We start from the raw sequence: 17,396 nt of genomic DNA, 5'->3' as shown, positions 1-17,396 counted from the left end.
GAGATAGCTAATTAACCTTTGCAAATGTTGTATACAAGAGAACAAATAGCAATCCAACCCTCCAAATCATATGTTTGATGTTGATTATATTTTCTTTTCTTCCCTTGATTTGAGCTGGATCAAATGTCCCAAGATCTCTAATTGATCCTCCGTTTACCTCTACTCCTTTGACAGAATGTTAGTTCTTCAAAGCTTTCACTCGTGTGAATCCAAATTGCAAAGACTTGTGCAACCCCCCCCCCCCCCCCAAATCATAAATGATCTTGGAAGAAAAAACTAACTGGTTTTCTCAATGAAACCCTCAAAAAGTTCTCAACCCAATTTGATTTACTATCAATCTTGTATCTAGATGGCACTCAACAAAAATGGTTATGTGTAATTGTTGTGTGTTGGCATAGAAAAAGATTGAACATGATGAGAAAGTTCTTTGTATATTTTTTGTTTCAATGAATGTGTAAAATAATGCACGACTGCATATATGTGTGTGAGTGTGTGTTAGAAGGAAATAACAGAAAAAACATATTAGAGGGTTTTACAAATTTTTAAAGAATAAAACAGGATGTGTCGACCTATAGTATTCATGTGTCGACCTATAGGAGCACATTTGCTTCTAGGTGTCGACCTGAAATGGACAGAAACATCTGGTTTTGAAAACATGCAATATGTGTCGACCTATAGCTCAGATGTGTCGACCTATTGAAGTATTTTTGCTTCTATGTGTCGGCCTACAACACACATGTGTCGACCTATACTAGGTAGAGTGAAAATTTTCAAAATTGTTTTAGTATGTGTCGATCTGAAATACGGATGTGTTGACCTATAGAGAAAATTTGTAGTCTATATGTCGACCTATATGATACATGTGTCGACCTGAAACTTCCAGAAGGTTTCTTTTTGTGCAGTCAACATCATGTGTCAACCTATGCATGTATGTGTCGACCTATACATTGATTTTTCACATAAAAACTTGATTTTTAGCTTGTAAAACCTCTCTAACATGATTTTAAGTGTCCTAAGATTTAGAATGCACAACTAGACATAGGAGATAAGGTCCAACATACACAAATATTAAGTATCCTAGTTTTGTCATCATGCAAAACATTTCTAATAGGAAATAGTGCACTCATAGATTTTGTTCGTGTGAACTGAGTAGAGGTGTTGTCGGTCATGTGTCGATCGTGATCAATTTATTTCAATGATCAAGGGTTTTTTAATACAAGACAATAGGTAATCAATCAATTCATTTTTGGTGACCATTCATAGTAGTTTGATTTACTATTCTGATGTGGAATAGGAAATTGGTGGCGAGTTAGAAAAGTCAGTCATAAAAGGTTTATGATACAGTGGTAGAAGTCATTGATGGATGGCAGGGCCGTCTCAAACAATTCAGAGGCCCTGTTCTAATATTACAATAGAGCTCTTCATAAAAAAAATATAAATAAAATTATTCTTTATATAAATCATAAATAACATTGATAAACATTAAAAATCTTATCCTTATAAATAAAATAAAGAGTTGCGGTACTTCTTTCAATATTCTGATTTTCACTTGAAAGTTATGGTTCTTATATAATTCTATAATAAATTATCGAGAGTTCCAAATTGAGATTAAGTTAATTCATCAAATCTTTCTTTCTTACGCTTCTCATATTTGAAACCAAACTTTCTATTAAAACATGAAATTCCTTGCTATTCTTGATCAATCCGCAGTAGAATCTGATACACAATATTGAGGTTGAATAGTAAATCAGATTAAAAAATAATAAATAATTACCATATAAATTCTAAATTATTAAATTAACAATTAAAAAATAAATTCTTAAGTTTATAAAATATTTTAGAAAATTTTAATAATATAAAGTTTATTGAATTTATAGAAATAAAATAACGAAGAGAAAGTTATTAGAAATTTTAAATGTTAAAGAAATTATTTTTAACGTGTAGCTGTTTATTGCTTTTTTTCAAAACCTATTAGCTGTGAAAGTAATATATAAATGACCTAGGTTTTATAGTTTTTTTATTATTTATTGATTTGGGTTGGGCCTAGTATTAACTAAAAGTATGAGGTCCCTGGTATTTGGAGACCCTGTGCAGTGGAGCACACTGTACAGGCCCAAATCTGGCCCTGGTGGATGGAGAGGGAATGTATGGGTATTTGTAAGATTATCACTCCAACATTCAAGTTATTGAAATTAAAGAGGTGAAACTTGCAAGTGTATAATAAATTGTACATTGATGCGGCATGAAGCCACACGCATATATGAAGGCTCCTAGTAAATACAACACCTTGTGTGAAAGGTCGTTGGATTGACTCCAAGTTTGAAATGAACGTGGTGTCTGACTTAGTGCAACATCTCTCGACGATCGTACATATGCTCGTCAATTTATTAAACTGGATTTTGGACAGAACTTCATGTTTGACTGTTCTATTCTTATTGAGTTATTAGACCAATCTGAAATTTATGAATGTCCATCCAAATAAACTCGAGTCTAAATTTTTCGTCCTAAATACTCTTGTAAATATCAAGCCCTACCCATCATGTAGCATCATCATTGTTGTAAATCAGTTTGGAGAGGTATAACCAACATTTGACCCCATGTGAAGCTAATATTTTTTGGATTGTCAATAACAGCCATACCATTATATTCTGCCAAGAACCTTGGTGCATGGTCAGGGCTTTCTTAAATATATAGTCACATCCTCTATCCTGATCAGTGAAACAGATTTCTACGTTTCTTCTTTCCATATATTTTTTGAAATTTAATTAAACCTAATTTCCTAATATATAAGTAAAACATTGATGGTGGTTAATATTATTTTTAGGTCGATGGAAAAAAAACATCCTCCTTATTATTCCAAGCCACCCATAACAAACCAATCCAATGGAACTGCTTTCTGACCCCACGACATGACCCTCAGTTAATGCGGTTGATAAAATTTGAATGGTAGGTAGGATCATTTTATTTTAGTTGCTCCCAACTTTAAATGTGATTTATGCTATTTACCTATTACTAATTAAAAGTTGCTTATATATTGTCAAACACGCAATAATGTACCTAGAAACAATGCTTGCACCAAAGCTACCAATTGCAACAAAAGAGACATCTCTTCAGCTACATTTACTTTACCTAAAACTATTGCAAAACATTCTTTAAATACAAAACCATGAACATATTTTTTGTTACAATGTTATATACATGCTTAGTAATAGTAGATACAACTTGAATGTTGATGTGTTTGATTATTTATAACATATGATGAAACCAAAGTACTTAGTATAATTAATACTAATGGACTTTCGTTGGATCCAATATATCTTCTATGTTTTTAATTTAAAAATAGGTTGAATTCTAAAAGATTTAAATACGATTAAAGTCCTTGAATATTTTTACTTTTTGTCTTTTTAAAAAAATTCGTTAAAGCATTGTCTTTCTAAAATTTACAAATTTTAATTTTGGTCTCTCCTGCAACTTAGCGACAGTTTTATAACTTTGCGAATGAATTAACAACAGTTTTTAACGACGATTTACTATTTAGCGACTGAATTAACGATGGTTTTAGTAACGAATTTAGCATGAAAGATTAAAAGTTAAAGTTCTTAAATGTACGATTTTTTAACGAAATTTTTTAAATAGACAAAAAAAATATTTAACTTTAGATGAACTTTAATCATATTTAATCAATATGAAATAACTATGTGAGCTAATTTGAGATGTGAGTATTTTTCCTTCTAGGTTTTACTTATCTAATTGATGTCTTTTACTTTGTTGTAAATAGTATAAGGTGTGTAGAAACATGTTGATACCAAATGTAGGACCAAAATGAGAAGATCATAGTGTATAATGGATATGTGTAAGGTGAAATAAAGAAAGGCAAAACCTAGGTAGGATCACATGTAAACATGCCAAAGTTAAGAAGTCGGTTGGAAGAAGGCCTAACGAATTAAATAATTGTTAGAAGGTTGGTAGAATGATGCATGTGGTACTCTTAGGAAAGAAGGACAATGCTTCGTCATTTCACGTTTTAGATAATGTTATATTATTATCTTGATATGTATTGAGCTTGCTATTATTGAGAGAAAGGAAGGATAGAGAATTATAAATAATAATGGAGCATTCTTTTTTGCACATGACTATGCCACATATTTTCCCTCATTAACAACAATATATGAGCCTATTAGGTTAAGATATCATATTGGAGAGGATATCTCATTATTATGTATTTTATAGACTAGTTTTATATATTGAATTAATTTAAATTCAAATTTTAATATGATATGAGAATTTATTTTAGATTAGTTAGATTATTTCTATAATACTTTTGCTATTTGGTTATTTGCTTCAAGTTCCTAATATTTGGGATGTAAGAATGTTAGCATGAAATTTTATAAATAACATGTATAGATTAATTGAAATACATTTTAGTGTAAATTTTACACTGTCATCAAATTAAAATGGTTTTACACTATATTTCAATTAATCTCTACATAAATTTGATTGTAACTTTGATAAAATTAATGTTAGTCTCTTATTTTAGATAGAATGCGCTATGAGAATTTTGGTGATATATAAATATATTCATAAACTTTTAAATATTTTAAGATAAATAAATAAAATATCGTAAATTCAAACTCGTGCGTTTGTAATTAGATGTTGTTGCACAAACTATTAACTAGATTGTCTTTAAGAGAATAATATTTTCTAATACTACTATTTAATTAGGTATACCACCATTGTATTTTTTAAAGAAATTTTCTCCTCCTCTCACAGCTTATCCACTCATATAAACATGAATATACCTATCATCTCCCTTTTCTTTTTTTTCTTTTTCTCCAAAAAAAGACAAACCCTAAAAGTCTCTAAAAGTCCATAAGAATCTAAAATTAGATTTCAATACGGAAGAAAAAGGAAAAACTAATAACGATCATCACTAGGACTCACTGGTGTATAATATTTTGCAACACATGAATGCATATATAATAATAATAATAATATTCAATAACATAATAAACAACAGAATTTGAAGTTTGGGGGACTCTTAGGAAATTGTTTGATGGATGCATGTGAAGCTTCAAAGAAATAGCATAACCTCAGGATTATGTAAATTAATTAATCCATTAATTAATTAATTAACAAGTTTAAATAATTTAAGATAAGAATAGCCATGACATAGAATGTGATTAAGCAGTTAAATATACTTAAATGAGCTGTCATTAGTCATTACTGTGTCAACTCATCCATCAAATATAAAACTCAAATTCAAATTCAACTTCATAATCATAAAATAGATTGATCAATAATAATTAATCTATTTCCAGATTCACAAATTCAAACAGAAGAATTATAGAATTTAGATGAAAGTAACAAGGCAAAAAAATAGCCAATAATGTTCAGCTATACTCATACTATATATCTTATGCATCAACAACTAATTATTTATACAAATTAGATAAGAAAATAGAAAGAAAAAAAGTTTTTTTTTTTCTTCAAAATTAATGAAATTTCATTCTCTCAAACTTCATACTCTGTTTTTCCAACACTATAGCTATTTTTCTTCATTCTTCATTCTTCATTTCATTTCTAAGCCTTTGTAATCCCAAACACCACCTTTCAAGCCCAAGAAATCATAAGCAGGTGCTTTTCCACCGTTTGAATTTCCAACAGTTTCTTCACAGCTACAATCTTTACTGTTCTGCAAACCCAAACTACATACAAAACAGAGGCTACTATTGTTGCTGCTGCTGTTGTTTCTTTCTCTGCTTTTGAATGGTTCTTCTGATTCTTGTTGCCGCGGAGGACTTATTGTTAACTCAAGATTCAAATCCGGACACCGTTCTAACACCGAGCCTTTAATCATCATCTCTTGATGATTATGACTGTAACTATGATGACTATGATTATGATAATGATTATGATATTGTTCTTGTTTAATAGACGACGGAGCAAAAGATATAATTGATGTGGGTGCAGCCGCGGCTATAACTGTAGAAGTGGCAGTAGTTGAAGCAGATGCTGCTACAGCTATAGTTACACCTTCTTGATTGTGGCTAAGATTCTGATTTTGATTCTGAAGATGAAGAACTTGAGAATGAGATTGAGATTGAGATTGCGATTGCGAATGAGAAACCTCGTTTAAAGGCCTATGAGTAGCAGGGTCGATTCCTCTATTCAAAAGCTTTCTTCTAATATGAGTATTCCAATAATTCTTTATCTCATTATCTGTTCTACCCGGTAATCTTCCCGCTATCAAAGACCATCTAAACAAATAAAATAAGATTTAGTTAAAATCGTGTTGTAAATTTTAATCATAAGAGTATGTTTTTTGAAATGAGAAAATGAAACTTACTTGTTACCAAGAAGACTATGAAGTTTGATAATGAGTTCATCTTCTTCTTCCGTAAAGTTCCCGCGTTTAAGGTCTGGCCGGAGATAGTTAATCCACCTTAGACGACAGCTTTTGCCGCAGCGGAGTAAACCAGCAGCTTTAGGAAGAGATCTCCAGCAGCCTTCACCATGAGCGCGAATATAAGAAATCAATCTATCGTCTTCTTCTTTAGTCCAAGCACCTTTGTTAGTATGAGCTTTTTCACAGCAAGGTGATCTTCCCATGGTTGGTTAAAGGGTTACAGAGACAGAAAATAACAAGAGAAGAAAGGTGAGCCAGTGTAAGAAGGAGTTGAGGTTATGATTTTATAGGGAGTTTGACCTAAAAGAAAAGAATGGGGACAGAGAGAGAAGACAGAAAATAGCTTCTAGATGTGAGTTGGTGAGACAGGTTAAAGAGAGTGGCTGTTGTTGGGTATGTAGATATATAAGATGATATTTATATAGTTTTCTTTGCATCAATTATATAACGGGTTAAAAAGACATTAACTATGGGTTACCTTCAGGTTGGTGTAAAGTAGAATATATTAAAGTATGGGCAAGCTTAAGACAAGATGTGATCACTTGCCTCTTTTAAGATAAAAGAGAAACATAATTCATATCTTATACGCTTTATATTTTATTAACTTGTCTATTTAACCTTTCACCTTCAAAAAAAAATATTACACTTAAAAAAATATTATATATAAAAATGGTAATGGTGTTTTGTGATGGGTAAGGCACCTTTGTATTTAATCAATTGGGATTAATTAAAAATTATTATTATTATTTGTTTTACAGAACATCAGATCTGTGAAATCAAATTAAAGTTGGATTGAGATCTAACTACCTTAGTTTCATTAATGAATTTGATTGATTATTATTATTATCATATTAGAAAGATATAACCTCTCATCTTTCTATCACTTTATTTATTTTATAAAAAAAATGTTAAATTTTATTGGTCACAAAAAAAATATGGATAATTAAATTAACCAATAAAAAACATATAAGAGATTTGATGTCGGTTTAATTTCTCTTAGTGATTTGGGTAAGTTAGTTGCAAAAGGCAATTCCCTGAAAGAAATGTTTTAGTAGTTGGGTATTGATGTGAGGAAATATAGAGATGGTAATGGTAGTTGTGGTTCTTTATTCTATTGGTGTATTATCATTCATGAGAGAGAGGGTAGATCAAATAGATAGGTTTCTAGAAGTGTTTGAGGATGGTGAAATAAGAGAAGAGGAGAATAGGAAATGCCAAAAATGAGTGTGGTTGGAGTTGTGGTTGTACATGGCCTTTGGTTCACCTTCCACTTTTTCATTTTATTTTCTTTTTTTCCTTAAACCTTATGATGCAAGTTTTGGAAAAGTATACCAAGAAAAAAGGTTGGGATTGGGGGGGCCTTGTTTACCTTTTTGTTGTATTTTTCTTCTCCATTTTCATATTATAATAGTCAAGTGTGTGGTAAGACTTAATATAATCAGTGTTCTTATTATTGATTTGGATAGTTAGATTGAACTATTTAAATTTAATAGAGATTTTAAATTTTAAAATATAAAATATTAAATGTAAAATTTAAATCAATTTGATCTTAATCGAACCGTCGTTTATGCATCGATATATGCACTCCAATATTATTTGAAAAATTAATAATATTAATAGGTACAAGTAGTTTTCAAGGAGCAGGAGAGTTGGAAAAGATTCAGTTCAGCACCACATGGGTAAAATTTTGGAAGTATATCACCACTTTTCACCCTTTTCTGACTATACTTATAATTCAAAGTCCAAATTCCCCCTCAGCTATATGTTGAATATTGACAAGATCTCTAGTACACCACGCCCCAGTGACTAATCTTATTTTTCTATACTTGATTTTCAAGACATTTTTTTATTTAAAGTTTTAACCCCACGGAACTGTTTTGGTGTTGCTAATAAGCAAAAGAAATTAGTTGCATCTGTTATGAGTTTAATGAGAATGAACAACTCAACTAAGATGATGAGCATATAATTGCAATATTAAATTGAAATGTTTATTTTATTCGGTGAGGCAACAGCACTACCTAACTCTGTTGGATAGGTACCGAAAAGATGCAATGTGCGTATGATACTAAAGTTGCCAATAATAAATGTATGGATGAAACGCGTAACTACTCACATCAATTCAATTTGTGAGCATCACCCTTGGTCGCTATCGGTTGGGTGTAATTATTGCATAGAGATCACTCTATAATGTCCTTCTTAGCTAACCCAAAATGGAGGAGCAACCTAAGGCCTTAACTCTTCAATTAGTCTTGCTTACCAAATGCAACATTAGTCACATGGAAAATAAATTATTAAACAAAATGGACTTGGCTCATGTATGAATAGAATGGAATAGAAGGTAGAAAGAAACTGTGGCGTACGGTTTGCATTTGTATGATTATTTTTGCATGATGACAGCCAGCACAGCAACACGAGTTTGTCATGTGCTTAGGTATTCATGGGAGGGTAAGTCCTAACTTCTCAGAGGCTTTACCTACCTCTTGGGCTGTCCTCCACATGTGTCTTCCTGAAATTGCTATGCTTTTTCTGATATGTTTTATATTATTATATATATTTGGTGGATAAGAGTTAAAAAAATGGTATTATTCAGGATTCAAGAATAACCTTGCTCGCATAAATGAGAATATTTTTTTGTTGTTTAACGTTATTGGCAGACACCACCACTACCCTGCAGATTCCGTTCTACCTCAATGTCTGTCTTACGTTGTAATTTAGTAGAGTCTTCCCTTTATTCCTTTTGTTATCACTTTTCATTTGTTTCCTATTTAAATAGAACAAATTGTCCAGCCAAGTGATAATATTTTCATTAAATTATTATTGGATTTCATGCAATATATGTGCATCACCAGTAGTGTACAATTATTAAAGATCCAATGTTGAAGATCTTCATCTTGAACATATGGATCAGAGTTTCTCTCGGCTAGTACATTATGTTGCGAATTATAAGCGCGGCGCATAGCTAATGCATAAAAGTATCGATCCTCATACCCATATTAGTTCTTTCTAGTGTATAATCCATGTTTTCAAATTCTGAATAGCTGCATAAACTAACAACAACTTAACTACGCTCCTTTTCTGATCTTCCAGAGAAAAGGAATACTGAAATTTATATGTACAAAGTAATAAAGATGCTGCTCTTAAATGAAGTATTCAGTTGAATTTATAGTCTATTCATATACCCAATAGCTGTAGAGTGTAACATTTTTCTTATTGGTACTAAGAAAACATAGGCTGAAACTGCAAAAATGACCGAATACTGCTCATTATGGGCCACACAAACGTGACATCCAACAGAGCTGAGCAAATCAAAGTCTACTTCGCTCTTTTGGATTGTTCAAACAAGTAACTGAGGATGATCACTGCAGCGGTAACTACAACTCCGACAGCACTTTGTGCTAGTATGGTCGCATCCTTAGGAGCATTCGCCTTTGAACTTGGCACAAAGCCGAGCTCTGAAAGTTTCTTATGTGATTCAGCATAATCTCGAAAAAATACATCCTCATCCTGCCAGAGGATTCATTAAACACGTTATGATGGAAAACCAACAGCAATCAGATTCTTGATGCAAATAACGACTAATGATTGTCTTCAATGGATTTGGAGCAAAACAGAAAATTGATATTAATGCCTTGGGTAGGCTAGTCTACATATAAATGCTCTAATAAATACGTTATTTAGTTTAAATGTAGATCTTCAGCCTCAATAATATGTAACAGAACTCAATTCGCACATGGGGAAAATCTTTGAAACGTCAGGATAGTCGCAGATGGCATTAGTAAACTCCAAAGCACAATGTTTATGGAGAAGAAGGACCTAGTAATCAACTTGCTTAATGCAGAGTTTCAATCAAAAGATTGAACCAATAAACAGTGCAACAAGCCTACAAATGGACTAATGAAATTCTATTGAAAAATCATAATTGGCAGGACACGGCATGAAATCAGTTTTCAGCATGTATGCGTTATTTTAATTAAACAATTCCAATTACCTTTGCATACAGCTCAATATATGTTATTTTAATTAAACAATCACAATTACCTTTGCATACAGCTCAACATAACGGCGAAATTCAGGATCATCCACTAAAGCCCTGTCCGTTGGAAGTTTAAGCAGCCCTGCAGAATCTTCTTCCAAAAGTATCCTGATATTTAACAGTAAATAAAAATGACGCTCTTATCATATTGGGATGCAAAACTGAAGTCTACAAATGCTCTTATCATATTGGGATGCAAAACTGAAAGTCTACAAATGTCATTGTAGTAAGGCAAACAAATTAACAATAATGCACACAACAATAATGCACACAACATAAGTCTTACTCAAAGTATGAGTTATCAAACTTCAGAGGGTCCTCTGTCCAAGCGCCGTCAAACCCTGATCTCTCTGGATGTGCCCTTCCCTTGTAACACAGAAAACACAAATAAGAATCTATGGCCGCAATCACAGCATGTAATAAAAAGATATATACGAAAGAAGAATCACCAGTGTATGTGCCCCAGACAGTGCAACAATATCCTTGTCAGTCAAGCCCATACGATAAAAGACATCACGGAGATGCGACTCACCTACAAATAGCATTGACGTGTTTATACGCTTTCATATAACATTCTTAATCTTACTTCTTAACCTTGTTGATGTGAGGGAATTCAGAAAAAAGAAAATCCTTTCACAGGCAATGGTAAGATATTTACCAAGTCCAAGTAAACAAAATTGTTGTATCCCTGACAAATTTAGAAACTCACCTTTTTTAGCATCGGGAAGCCGTCCATCTCTGGTACATATTTTTGAATCCTACATGACACAGAAAATTAGAGAATGACAAGTTCAGGGATTTCATAACAACTAATGTTCTAACGAAAGGTACGGCACAACATACCCTTCTTCCGGGAACAAAGTTGACTGTGGGACCTCCAGTAACCTCAACTGCAACAACACCTGCAAGCTGGAAGCACAAGGGAAAGAAATAATTGTTGTTTCAGATTCTCGTAATCTATGTGGCAGCTGGTTTAGTTTTTTACTAAGGAAATGAATATCCTGTTTTATGCAACGCAAGCCCTACAGGAGTGATAAATAACACTCTCTCTTCCTCTACGTACCAGAATTAATCAGTTTAAGGGTGATATACAAGAAACTCCAAACACACTCTTGACTCTGATTGAATTAGAAACTTATCCTATATAACTTATACAGTAGAAATATTGAGGGAGTCTCCGATTTTCAAATATTAAATTCCTACCAATTACAAATTTCTAAAATAAGTATATATGAAAATCAAATGGAGTTTAACTTCATTGTAGAGATATCAGGCCCTAAGGTTGGATGCATGTCAAAAACTAATCACAAAAAACATACACTTCAACTAGGTAAAAAGCTAAGCTGATGAAACTTGAAACTCAATCCATTAACTGACACAAGGAACTTGAAGCTTCACTTTTATACATTACTTAACTATCTAATTTTAGGTGTACTTCTGTAATTACTCCAGAATTGATATAGCTACCCAAAATTGTAGATCTTTTCCCCTACATTTTTGCCCATGAAAGGCTTGTTAGTAGTATGAAGCTGGTCATCAGTGTCATTGAAATGATTGAGGCAGGATGTTGCCTAATATTTTTTAAGGGAACAAGACTGGTGCTGTAATCTTCATATATTACAAATGCTTATTCTCTTAAGTCGTATAAAGCAACTAACCAAATAAAGAGTTCAGAAAATGGAAGCTTGTAAAGAGCAATTAAGTTAGTTTTCCCACTTCAAATGGTTCATCACACACAGAATAATCACCTTATCCTAATTCAAAGCATAGCATAATCCTTGACAACATGGTCAAAAACCTTGAAACCTCACAAGCATTAAGCTAAGATAACCAAGCCTATAAATAATTGAATAGAACAACCAACCATTTCTATCTTTGGATAGAAAATGATAATTTTTTAGAGAGTAGAGATAAACAACTACATCAAAATAAAAAAGATGACACATAATCATAAAAGAAAAGAGAAAGAAAAAAACAGGCGCATGCAGCGATGTCACATAATCACCTTATCGTTGTATTTAATGATTATAGTTTTGAATTGTCAATTTTTCATGCATTATGGGAGGAAGGAGCTTATGTGTAACAAGTGCATGTTATGCATGTAACTTAAAAATTCATACATCCACCTAATAATGATATTCAATTATGATCAAGTAGCAAAATAGAAGCAAGAACAGGATAAACTAATAGCACCTAACACTGTAGGAAAAACCCTAAGCAAAGCCGCATCCCTAAGTTTTGATTGGCCAGACTCACAAGCAATACATAATATGAATAATTTAAGTTGTAAGTGGCACAAAAAGGAGCCCCATAATAGGCATAAGAAAAATAATTTAATCTAATCAATAATGTAAGACACTCCAGACAAAATTGAAAGTCATTGACCCCATTCGACAATTTCCAGCAAACAACTTTAACACAAAATCATTCAATTCATTATAGATTTTTTCATAATAACTAAATGAAAACAAAATGATCACCTGATAAAGGTCTGCATATGAGATTCTAGGATGCTTTGCCTTCACTTCCTCTGTGACATCAGATAACAATTAAACTTTTAGAAAGACAAGCAACCAATGATATCCATAATTACAACAAAACACGAAAATGATTCTATTTTTTATACATATCTAATGGAATTGATTATATTCTATTTTTTCTAATAAAAGGCAAAACAATGAAACGATATAAATCAAAATTAACCCTACATGTCATCATCATATTGTTAATTTAATACGGCTCGCACCGAGTATAAGCATATGGAAAATCATAGAGCATCTTCTCAAGACTCAATTTATACGCATCTACCAATATTAAAGTGATCGATAAATGGTAATTTTAGGAGAAAATCAGTTAGAGTGAATATTAATAACATACCACAGAAATCAATAGCTTTCTTCAAACCATTGTTAGCGCCGTGCGAATACTCTTCCTCGTTCCGAATAGAGCCGTTAGGTCCACCGGTCTTGGAGGAGGCATCGTAAGTGCCCGCATCGTGCCAACTGAAACAGAATCAAAAAAATCTCAAACATGAAAAATTATCACCATCGTGTAATCAACGAAGGATAAAAAATAATGAAATCTGAGGATGAATAGAAATTGGTTATTCAGAGAAATTACGCTAAGCGGAGCATGATAGGAGCGCAGTTTCTGTTGGCGATGAATGCTCGGAGATCGCGGCGAGCCTTTTCGATCTGCTTGAGGTATTCTGCGTCGACCACCACCGGCAACGCCATTTTCAGGGGGGTGAGGGATTTTGATTGGCGGAGAAAACTAAATAGTGGTTGTTACTTGTTGCAGCAGTGGGATTGTGTATAATGAATTGGAAATGGATAACTGAAAGTGAATGGGTGGGTGGTTGGTAATCTCAAGTTCTGTGCTTTCGTACTCCTCTTGACACGTGGTATTGTTTTATGGGTTTACATATTCAACACAGCATATCCGTCTTGAAATTCGTTACAGAAGATAACAAAGAAAACTAGACAAATAGATTTACTAAAATATAGAATAAATAATTTATTTAATTAATTAATTTACGAAAGTTTACATTATACTTTTTGATATACATCAAAAATTTAAATTTGTGGGGGTAATTTTTGTCTTAGAATTATTGTCCCAATTTGGTATTTTAATTTTGATGTTTTTAGGTATTTTATTGTTTTTTTAAGGTAAGTTGTTGTTTATGTTAGCGTAAGTTGTTATTTTTTTGTTGATAAATGGTATTGTTTTTGTTAAAGTATGTTGACAAATATTGAAGCATATGAATAAATGTTAAAGTATGTTGATGTTTTTTTTTTTTGAAAAATGTTGTTGTTTGTGTTGTTGTTAATGTTATTCCTTGACATTGCAACTTTTATTTTGCTCATCCAACATGTCCTAAAAGATGAATTTATTATATCAAATGTGGTTTGAGTGTTTTATCAACCTTTCATTAAATATATAACTTTTTAAATTGAATTAGAAAATAGTAATATGAAATATTAAGTTAGATTAGGAAATAATTTACACGAATCAATATTTTTCGAGATTTCTGCAACCTACTATATATATCTTACTCTTAAATGGTTAAAATTTGATTCAATGCTTCTAGTTCTTCTGATATCACTTCCTTCACTACTAGTTTTGTCTACAAAATAATTAATAATTTGAAGAAGGAACTAGTATAGAAGTAACTAGTAGAGAAGGAAATGTTAGATGAAGAATTAGAAGCATTGAAACAAATTATAATTGTTAAAGAGCAATATGTGAATAATGGATTGTATAAAACTCTAAATCAATGATCAATGTAACTTGTTTTTCTAATATAACTTAATTTATCATATTATTGATTTTTAAATCAAATTAAATGGTTATATGTTTAGTGAGAAATTGGTGAAATAAACATTCTACATAAGTTATAATAAACTTAAGAGAACATATCACCATGATTGGAGTCTATAACTATGGTGAAATATTGTGTGTTAAGTCTTTCACTACACTTGGAAGGAACAACCTTTGTGAAATGTTGAGAAATCTGCCAACATGTTGTTGTTTGGTATCGAACCGCTGAACTCAACCTATTACTACAGTTGATTTCTACAATTGCGGCGATATGTTACGCGATATTATGTTTTTACCACAACTATCAGCATGTGGTGGTAAAGAGGGCACATATTCTCACACCCTTCGTTACCACAGGCCACCATCTGTGGTGGAATCCTTCTCTCAACCGTGGTAAAATGCTCTTTTTGTAGTAGTGGTGATACTTCCCTAAGTGCGACATAAGGTCGTCATCCTTCCTGGGGGCTGCGCAATTCCCATGTTTGGTAGCCCTTTTACAAATATAACACTAGTTTTACTGTTCAAATGAATGAATTGTATAACTTGACGATGGATGTTCAACATCAAGTTTGCATCATCCATGCATTGTTACATGGCCTTAAAACCATAAATACCATAAACATTGTATGTAGTGCATAATAATTTTATTCCCTTGACATTTTATATTAGAACATATTTTTATCCATAGAATGTCTTACATGACAAAATTATATCCATATATTTCAAATGACAATAAAATTGTGCGTAACATTGTCATTTTGCAAAATAAAGATAATTATCTTATAATATCAATTTTTCACATGCCACCACAAAATGTGAGTTATTACATTTTGATATACAGGGGGTCTATCTCTACTCATTGTGTAGATGGTCACAAGTACTTTTTAACCATATCAAATGACTTTATCAGATTTACATGGATCATTTTACTCAAATTTAAGTTAGAGGTCTCACCACATGTTCAATATCTCATTCAATTGATTGAAAACTAACACAGTCTCATTTACTTTAATATTAGTTTGTTTAGATGACATCATCATTGTAGAAAATTTAACTGAAAATCAACGCAATCTCATTTACTTTAATATTAGATTGTTTAGAAGACATCGTCATTGTAGAAAATTTAACAACTTGTCAAAATTAAGCATGTGCTCCATCAAATTCCCGATCAAGAATTTGAGTCAGCTCAACTACTGACTCAAACTATTTTTCTATCCCTCGAGGTTACTCATTTTGAGCAATGAATCTCACTTTTTTTAAGCAAATAAAGAATATATTACTAACAAAAAAAACAGTTAATACAATAGGTGATCATAAGATCCAACCTTTTAACCAACCAAACCTATAGCATCAATTGTGCTATGTAATTCCTAGTTCTCCTATAACTCCACCCTCTATAGACAATATTATCTATAATACTTTGCACTATATCTTTATTGCTATTATGTGTAAAAACTACATTATTTCTCCTATTCCAAATGCCATAAACAGTCTCAGTAAAAGCAATTTTTCAGAACACTTGCTTTCCATCCTTTCTTCGAAACTTCCTGCAACAGCCATTGCAGCTCCTCAGCCCATGGAAGAGGTTGGTGATTTTTGTTCAGCCATATTAGAATTTGTCTCCAAGTATCAGCATTGTCCCTGCAATCAAAAAATAGATGGGAGATGCTCTCTTAAGCATTATGGCCCAGGCTACAAGTACTATCATTTATCAAACTGAACCTTTGCAATCTATCTTTAGTGGCAAGCCTCCCATGGAAGAGTAACCAGACTATGAATTTAGCTCAAGGCCTGGCAGGCATTTCTTTGAAATAATCTCCTCTAATCCACAGGGTTTGCATCTTCATTCATAGCATCATATAACATATTCATTCTAAACTTACTTTGAGTCAACAGTCTGTCCCAAACCATTTGATAATGTTGCACCTCATCCCTAAGTTTCGTGATTCTCTTTATCACCCAAGAACTACTTTGAGTAACTCTTTCCTCCATCATATTATGCCCTTTCAAATAATACATGTGGATCCATTTGACCCATAAATTGTCTGTTTTCCTGCATAAGTTCCAAAGACACTTTATCATGGTGATTTTGTTCCACATAGTTAAATTGATTAACCCTTTCCCTCCCTGTATCTTAGGGTTGCATATAGTACTCCAAGCCACAGGGCTCTTCTTGCTAGCTTCAGATTACTTGTCCACACAAAAGTTTTGCACATAGCATCAATTTTTGTAATGACAAACTGAGGCAGGGGTAGGCATTGCATCCAATATTGGGTGATTATCACCACAATACTTTTCAAAAGCATAACCCTCCCTAAGTAGCTAAACAGCCTTGTAGTCCAGTGATTCATCCTTTGCATAATCCTGTCAATCAAAGGCATATAGTGGTTAATGTTTAATCTCTTACTGGTTATAGGCACCCCCAAATATTTCATAGGTAAATGACCCTCATCAAAGCCAATAGCCTGAGTCATGAGATCCTTTGTTTCTCTATCCATTCCCCCACACAAAAATTTGCACTTCTTAGGATTAATCACCAGTCATGTTGAGTCAGAAAAAACCTTCGCAGTTTTAAGCATCAGGTTCACTGATATAGCATCCCCTTTGCAAAATAATAAGATATCATCTGCAAAAGTG

General features: G+C 32.4%; 2 protein-coding genes across 2 annotated transcripts; both read right to left on the bottom strand.

Annotated features, from left to right (window-relative positions):
* Positions 1–5,325: 5,325 nt before the first annotated feature.
* On the bottom strand, positions 5,326–6,825 carry LOC131602164 (myb-related protein 308). Its single transcript, XM_058874183.1, has 2 exons — positions 6,347–6,825; positions 5,326–6,257 (listed from the first exon to the last, which is right to left on the bottom strand). Exons 1-2 carry the CDS (start codon positions 6,607–6,609, stop codon positions 5,570–5,572), a joined length of 951 nt encoding a protein of 316 aa, XP_058730166.1. The 5' UTR covers positions 6,610–6,825; the 3' UTR covers positions 5,326–5,569.
* A 2,730-nt stretch (positions 6,826–9,555) lies between these two features.
* Positions 9,556–13,820, bottom strand: LOC131602163 (L-ascorbate peroxidase 3). Its single transcript, XM_058874182.1, has 9 exons — positions 13,560–13,820; positions 13,317–13,441; positions 12,920–12,969; positions 11,283–11,348; positions 11,149–11,197; positions 10,889–10,971; positions 10,726–10,805; positions 10,445–10,547; positions 9,556–9,910 (listed from the first exon to the last, which is right to left on the bottom strand). Exons 1-9 carry the CDS (start codon positions 13,673–13,675, stop codon positions 9,719–9,721), a joined length of 864 nt encoding a protein of 287 aa, XP_058730165.1. The 5' UTR covers positions 13,676–13,820; the 3' UTR covers positions 9,556–9,718.
* Between the last annotated feature and the right edge of the window lie 3,576 nt (positions 13,821–17,396).

Source organism: Vicia villosa, linkage group LG5 (genome assembly GCF_029867415.1).
Source record: "Vicia villosa cultivar HV-30 ecotype Madison, WI linkage group LG5, Vvil1.0, whole genome shotgun sequence".
Lineage (NCBI taxonomy): Eukaryota > Viridiplantae > Streptophyta > Magnoliopsida > Fabales > Fabaceae > Vicia > Vicia villosa.
The sequence above is the reverse complement of the archived record's forward strand: the minus strand, read 5'-3'. Positions and strand labels throughout refer to the sequence as shown.

Bases quoted from the DNA above. Each gene is read 5' to 3' on its own strand.
- LOC131602163 (XM_058874182.1), bottom strand. From the start codon at position 13,675: ATGGCGTTGCCGGTGGTGGTCGACGCAGAATACCTCAAGCAGATCGAA. The intron at 12,970-13,316 runs GTATGTTATTAA...CTGATGTCACAG, and splicing joins GAAAGCTATTGATTTCTGTG to AGGAAGTGAAGGCAAAGCAT. The intron at 11,349-12,919 runs GTGATCATTTTG...TTGTGCTTCCAG, and splicing joins CATATGCAGACCTTTATCAG to CTTGCAGGTGTTGTTGCAGT.
- LOC131602164 (XM_058874183.1), bottom strand. From the start codon at position 6,609: ATGGGAAGATCACCTTGCTGTGAAAAAGCTCATACTAACAAAGGTGCT. The intron at 6,258-6,346 runs GTAAGTTTCATT...TTATTTGTTTAG, and splicing joins CATAGTCTTCTTGGTAACAA to ATGGTCTTTGATAGCGGGAA.